This window comes from Microtus ochrogaster, linkage group LG3 (assembly GCF_000317375.1).
Source record: "Microtus ochrogaster isolate Prairie Vole_2 linkage group LG3, MicOch1.0, whole genome shotgun sequence".
Lineage (NCBI taxonomy): Eukaryota > Metazoa > Chordata > Mammalia > Rodentia > Cricetidae > Microtus > Microtus ochrogaster.
This window is the reverse complement of record NC_022029.1, coordinates 44,619,626-44,626,890: the sequence shown is the minus strand read 5'-3', so window position 1 is coordinate 44,626,890 and position 7,265 is coordinate 44,619,626. Positions and strand designations below refer to the sequence as shown.

Genomic DNA, 7,265 nt, shown 5'->3' with positions numbered 1-7,265 from the left:
CCGCTGCCCTCCCAAGGTGGGAGAATCTCCTAATCCGCCGGCTCTAGGACTACTCTGAGAGGCTGGACCCGGCCTTCTGACCCAACACCACACCGAAACACTACACTGTTGCAGTGCCATTGGCTGGAGAGGAGCCTGAGTGACAGCATCGTCAGCCAGTAGAAGGCAGTATTTCCCCAGCCTCCAGACCAGAGCCAATCATGTTGGGATGGAGTTTAACTCTTTAAAGGAGAGTTCACAGTGTGTGGGAAAGTTGGTAGTAAAAGTGCCACGTCTTCCTGGGAGGTTGGGGGGGAGTCCTAAACTTACCCGAGGCTGTTGCCGCTTTCGGCACCTTTTTAACTCTATGAAGTCGGGGGCCCTTTCTCTGCTTTGGTAACATGAGTTTTTTCTTGTGGAACGCGATCTTGACACTGTGGGTCACGGCTGTGAGTGGAGCTTTGATCCCTGAGCCAGAAGTGAAAATCGAAGTTCTCCAAAAGCCGTTCATCTGCCATCGCAAGACCAAGGGAGGAGACCTTCTGTTGGTCCACTACGAGGGCTATTTAGAAAAGGACGGCTCCCTATTTCACTCCACGTAAGTAATTATGCCTCGCAGGCAGAACGATGACGGACCCACCCAGGCACCCCAGCCCTCCTACTGTAAAATTAACAGTTCCTTTACCCCTAAAAACAGAAACAAAACGCTGAAACATCTGCCTTACCTATGGAGAAAGAAAATTGTCAAAAGCCGGTTTTGGAGAACAAGGCCTTGAAAGGACTTTCTGGAAACTTGTTTTGATAAGTTAAATTTCTTACAGTTTTATTCTTTATAAAATTAGATCTAGAATATTTGAAGTTTTACAGAACCACAGTAAGTCGAAGAGGCTTAATAGAATCGTCTACCTACCACTCCATTCTCTAGGTAAATTATCTGATTCCACTTTTAATTGGTCATAAGAGATATTAAAACGTGTCACTTTGCTTCAAGAGCAAACTGCGCAATCGTCTATTTGCCGCCTTCTGAAAGATGCACAAATGCTCTTTCATCGACCTGTCTAACTGTCTGGCGGGTGGCATTTTGGTCAAAGCACAGGCTGCTGATTTCAGGAGTTGGTCCTTTCTTTTGGAAAGTCAGGCTTCCTCGATGGGGTCGGTGTGGTTTTAGAAGTCGTAGTGGAAGTCTTTAGTGAGCACTCTGGAAGTTCACCTTCTCACCCCCTTCATCCATTCCTTCATCCAGCCTATGAACCGCTCATTGAAAGGGGGCATTTCAGGTCCTGGAGATGCAGCGTTTTCTAAAAATAAGTTCTGGTCCTCCAGCAGCACTCCTTGTGCAGGGAACGGGAGATGGGACAAGGCTCACTTGGTGGAGACTGCAGAATGTTCAGAGCACTGGCAAAGCACGGGGAGCCTGTGGTCAGTTGTGCAGAGGTGGAGGGTAAAGACACATTCATAACAGAACAGCCTGGAGATTGATGTGTGGAGATTATCAAGGCAGAGCTGCAGAAGGACTTTGCAGATGAGGGAATCCTATGTGCTAAGCCTGAAGCTTTAGCTCACCTTAGGTTGGTTTTGTTTTAATAAACTGCTTTGAGACGTGGTCTTTTGTGAGGGTTGAGGATAGTGAATGACATATCTCTCTGAACACCGTTTGCCCTGGTAAAAGGTTCCAAAAACAGCCAGCTGGGAGGTGGTGGCGCATGCCTTTAATCCCAGCACTTGGGAGTCGGAGGCAGGTGGATCTCTGTGAGTTCGAGGCCAGCCTGTTACAAGAGCTAGTTCCAGGACAGGCCCCCAAACCACAGAGAAACCCTGTTTCGAAAAAACAACAACGAAAAGGTTCCAAAAACAGTTTGTCATAGCTTTGTCCTCGCCAGTAAGGCCAGTGCATGGCAGATAGCAACCGCCGCTGCCCTTCAAGATTACAGTTACAGTCTTGGCAGTGCATGGCAGATAGCAACCGACGCTGCCCTTCAAGATTACAGTTACTGTCTTGCTTCCAGTCTGGTCTCTTTCGTATCTAGCCTGCTCTCCTTCCGGTCTCAGAGCCAACAACCTGGGTGGATATTTTGTAGCATTTCGCTATTATGTTCCGGAACTTTGGGAAGGGACTGTCGTTATACAACCTTCACGTAAAATCATAGGCCTGGCTAACTGGGTATAATGATAATGAAGAAATATCATTAGAGTGTTTTGTCTTGCCAGAACCGTCATCTATGTGATGAATAGCTTAGCTGTAATAAGAAATGTGGCCAAATGTAGTTAGTGCCGATGATTGCTACTTCGCCGTTCTTTTTGCCCCATGATCACGAGGGAACATGCAGGACAGAAGGAACGCCATTTACCCAGTTTTTGTGACCATGGTACCCACAAACCTAACACAAGGATGTTTTATTCACACCCAAGAATTATTCTGAAATAGGATTCTTTCCTTGCTCTCTACCAGTCGGACTAAGCTGGTCTCTCAGGATGCTCGGACATTTTTCTGTTCCTTTACCCTCCAGAACTCGAGGGGCTACCACTCCAGGATTTGCCAAGTAGCCCCATAGTAGATCTCTGGAGAGGGTCTGGGCATAAGTGGTGATTTAGGGTGAAGGCAGAACCATGAGTAAACTGTACATCAGAAAGACCTGTAGGCAGGAAGTAAGATAATCCTGTCTCTGGGTCTGGGGTCGAATAGGCCTTCACGGTTTAGCAGTAATTTTCATAGTCTTGTATCTCCTTCTCAAACTCAAGACATTCCCTCAGTTTCTCCTTGGTGTGTGGCCCTCCTGGGAAGTCACTAAGACCTTGAACTTAGGGGTTGGGTATATCTGACGTCAAATGTTAGTACACTTAACTTCAATTTTCTCTGTACAAAATGTTAATACTAGTATAGCTGGCCCTGTCTGCAGGTTCTGTGTCCCTTGATTCAAATTTAGTATAGAATCCAAAATATTTGAAATATAGGTATATGTGTGTGTGTATTGAGCTTTATAGTTTCCGAGTTTATAAGCTTAACCACTGGTGGGTAGGAAAAAATGAAGCCCAGCAATGCTCTTTGTTATAAAGTCCCTAAAACTATCTCTAGTGTATAGAGTGCTTACCTAGCATTTGTGGGACTCTGGCTTCAATTTTTAGCCGGGGGTGGGGGGGAGAGAACATAATTATTTGAATTCTGATGTGTTTTCTTTCTGGTAGTCACAAGCATAACAATGGTCAGCCCATCTGGTTCACCCTGGGCATCCTGGAGGCTCTCAAAGGCTGGGACCAAGGCTTGAAGGGGATGTGTGTGGGAGAGAAGAGAAAGCTCATCATTCCTCCAGCCTTGGGCTACGGCAAAGAAGGGAAAGGTAAAGTTGTGTGACCTTCGCTGCTGTGTATCTCTGAATGCTCCCCCCCCAGACAGAAACCCACCCGCTCACTTTAACAGTGCACAGAAAGGCCATCCAGCAAAGGTGTCTTGATGATCTGAACATTCGGAATATAGATCATTGGCTATGATCTGATGTGGTGGCTGTGTTTATAGCCAGGAACTCTTCCATACTGTAGGTCTCATTAGGAGTCCTTTCATTCTTGCTTTTAAATGTATTTGTAAAGTTTTCAATAGCTTATTTTAATTTTATTTATTTATTTTTGTGTTTTCAAGACAGGGTTTCCCTGTCCTGGAACTTGCTCTGTAAACCAGGCTGGCCATCTAACTCAGAGATCTGCCTGATTCCACTTTATGAGTTCTGGGATTAAAGATGTGGGCCACCACTGCCCAGCTCAATAGCTTATTTTAAAACAATTCATTGACTTGAATTAAAAATAATTCTCTCTGTGTTACAAACTACCTGGCTGGTTCATACAGCTTTTGTATCAATTTGTTTCAAGTCACAGCATACCTGGTGTTTAGGATGAGTTCAGGTAGCTCTTCAAGGGCTCTTTGGTACTCTCCAAGGGTTGTTTGGTGATGTTTATCAGATGGGTCCAGCTGTAGTCTCTTCCCTGAAATCTGCTCTGAACCAATGGCCCAGTCTGAAGTGCAGGTTAGTGAACCAGGCTGTCTACCACTGTGTTGTTTCTGATATTAAAACAATTGGAACCTACCCAACTGTGTTATCACCAGAGGTTAGCCAAATAAAAGGTATCCTTCTTATTAAAAGTGCCATTTGCAAAAAGTTTGTGTTATATATGAAATGTGTGTGGTGTAAAAGTAGCTGATAGATTTTCTGTATGTCTAACTTTCCCCATGAGTGAAAGGGGGAGTATATGCACATTGTATCCCAATGAATAAAATATTCATAGTGTACTATGATTCTAAGAATTTCATTCATTTCTGATTCTATTGCCCAAATTCTCGATGAAGAAAATGAGTTGGTCTATAGTGAAGAAGATATTGTAAGAAGCCATCAGAAGCAGATAGAGAATCACTCTGATGTGGTTTAAATAGATTTCACACCGTTTGTCCGCAAAGCATAGCCCTCGACAAAGTGGGGATCAAGCCTCTTGCCACAGTTTCCTAAGGAGGTTGAGTGCTGTATATGAATATGATGTACCCCAAATGAGTATCACTATCTAAGCCATGTCCCACAGGCTTGGTTATTCACCAAATGCCAACTCTGACTATATTCTCTACAGAAAGCCATCCAGTATCTAGGGAAGGTGTCTCTAACGCCTAGACGTAGTCCTTCTTTCCCGCGTCTTTGTTCCTTTGCTCTGAACTTTCTGTATGCAGAGCAGCCGTAGTTGTCCATGACGTACTTAACTCAGCTTTACTTCATAGGCACGCCCCTCGGTGTCGTGAAACTAACTCTTCCAATTTGTGTTTGCCACTGGTTTTGTAGTGTGTTAGTGCACGCTTGCATGCCTCCCTGGGAAGACACCAGCTTTCCCACCGACCCAGTGCATGCCCCTTCCCTGTACCAGCATGACGGTAAGCTCTGCCCCACCCTGTCAGCCTTGCCCTCCTCTTACTACCCTCCCTTCCGTGGAACTTTGAGGAGATGGGGGTGTAGCTAAGACTTGGCTAATGCATGTGTCCAGACCTTTCTGTTACATAGAGTTGTAAGAAAGCAAGTTTGAAACAAAAATAAATGCCCTCAATTCCAAGAAGGGTTTGTTTCTTTGATTATTAATTGGACTGTTTTTGTTTGTACCCTGAGATTTTTAACAAATGCATAAAGCTCTTTGTTAGGGAGGTATTTCCTAAGTTGTTGAAAATTTTGAATGTTCCTTTATTATTTTTAAGACCCGTAAGAAAATTATGTCTTAGTAACATATAAGGCACTTACTGTTTATCAAGACTAACACTGAGGGTTTTGTTTTTGTATGAGTTTTCCCCTTATATCCTCCTCACGGACTCCTAAGGTAGAAAACATTATCAATCTTATTTTACAGACAAGGAAGGAACTGATACCTAGAGGCGGCAGATGTGAACAGAGCTCACACTATTATATACTGCCTCCCAGTGGCAGACACAGCACCACCACCCCTATGTGCTTGAAGGTCAAGACTTTCTAATCTAAATTAATAAATCTCTTGTAATATAATTAAGTCTGAACTACTCAAAGCCCTTTAAAAGTCATTCTTGACGTATAACATGAAGGGCCTTAATTATATTTGAAATTTAGCATCGAGAATTTAGAAACATCTGCCTGTGTGCGTGTATTTCATTGCTGCTCCAAACTAGAGTGCTTTTGTTCTGCCGTTTGGGGTTAGTCCTTCTTGTGACCTACTTTTCATTCCTGGGTAAAGTGTAGTTATAGAATAAGTGATTCCCACCATCTGTGACCGTCAAAGAGTCTCTCCATTTACTGTAGTTAAAATGTCTGTTACCACAATTGATTTTGTTATGAATACTTTTAGATCTTCTAAGTAAAAACTTCCCTGTCTCTTCATCTCAGGCAAAATTCCCCCAGAGAGCACACTGATATTCAACATTGACCTCCTGGAGATTCGAAATGGCCCACGGTCCCATGAATCATTTCAAGAAATGGATCTGAATGACGACTGGAAGCTCTCTAAGCATGAGGTGACCATGCCCTCTACCTCTGTGCTGTCTTCTTCTGCTTCTTTAAGGCTCATCCTTACAGAAATGCATGAGCTGCTGGGAGAAGGAAGATCAGTGTTCTTCAGTGCAATGACACTGGGCATGTTAGCCACAGTCCAGGGAAGGCCTCATGTTCAGGAGTAGTGGCCAACACCAAGTGGACTCCCATGGCTTTTAGTGACTTTATTTTTTAAAAGAAGAGAAAGAAGCTGGGCAGTAGTGGTGCTTGCCTTTAATCTCAGCACTTGGGAGGCAGAGGCAGGTGGGTCTCTGTGAGTTCAAGGCCAACCTGGTCTACAAGAGCTAGTTCCAGGACAGGCTCCAAAGCTATAGAGAAACCCTATCTCAAGAAAACAAAATTAATTAATTAATTAATTAATTAAATAAATAAAATAAAAAAGAGAAAGAACGTGAAATTGGGTGAAGGGGGAAATCTGAGAGGAGTTGTGAGTTCATAAAATATGATAAAATATACTCTATAAAATTCTCAAAGAATAAATAAATGAGGGAAATTTATTTTTGTTTAGATAAAATATTATTCACAGCTTTCCCTGAAGTGCTTTGAAAGTTGCCTTTTCTGTAGGAACCCATATTGTAAGCTGGGGATTTGTAGCCCTCCTGCTCACACAGCAAATGGTCTTATCCACTGAGCCATCTCCCCAGTCCTTGATTATGCTTTTAAAGACAATAGAAAATTGTAGCATAGGCAGTCGAAAGACACTGCTTTGATTTCCAAGTTTACAGGATCATGGTTAGGCTCCGCTGGTGTGGCGTGATCACAGCCAGACACACCGTTCTTTCTACTTGTAGCTGTGGCTTCAGATGAAAAGGAAGAATGTAATCTTATTCTAGGAGGACTGTCTAGAATTCTGACTCTTCCTCGAAAGAAAGCCTGACGAAACCAATGTGTCCAAAGGCAGCAATTGTCCAGGCATGCAGCCTCGTTTGCATTCTGACCAGAGCAGGCGGTATGCATTGTTGACCCAAGCTGGCCCAGGAACATAGCTTCAGGACGGTTCATCCCGATGATCACTCTGTAGGCCACACTGCTGCCTGTGCTGTCTTTGCTTAGTTATTCCATCAGAAAAAGGTCTGTTCCTTGGCAGCCACTTTTGCCAAAGCTCTGGTTATTTGCAGTAAATTTTGGAGAAAGGTCTATTGAAGGAAAGCTGGAAATGCTTGCATGCTCTCTATACTTGCATGCTCTCTATGCTTGCATGCTCTCTATGCTTGCATGCTCTCTATGCTTGCATGCTCTCTATGCTTGCAT

At 43.7% G+C, this 7,265-nt stretch overlaps 1 protein-coding gene across 1 annotated transcript in view; it reads left to right on the top strand.

The window, feature by feature from the left end:
* Positions 1-230: 230 nt before the first annotated feature.
* Fkbp14 (FK506 binding protein 14) overlaps positions 231-7,265 on the top strand; it is an 18,914-nt gene continuing 11,879 nt past the window's right edge. The window contains exons 1-3 of the mRNA XM_005360835.3: positions 231-577; positions 3,163-3,314; positions 5,850-5,977. Of these exons, the coding sequence (XP_005360892.1) occupies positions 381-577; positions 3,163-3,314; positions 5,850-5,977 (477 nt within the window). The 5' untranslated portion in view covers positions 231-380. The remainder of the gene's footprint in view (positions 578-3,162; positions 3,315-5,849; positions 5,978-7,265) is intronic.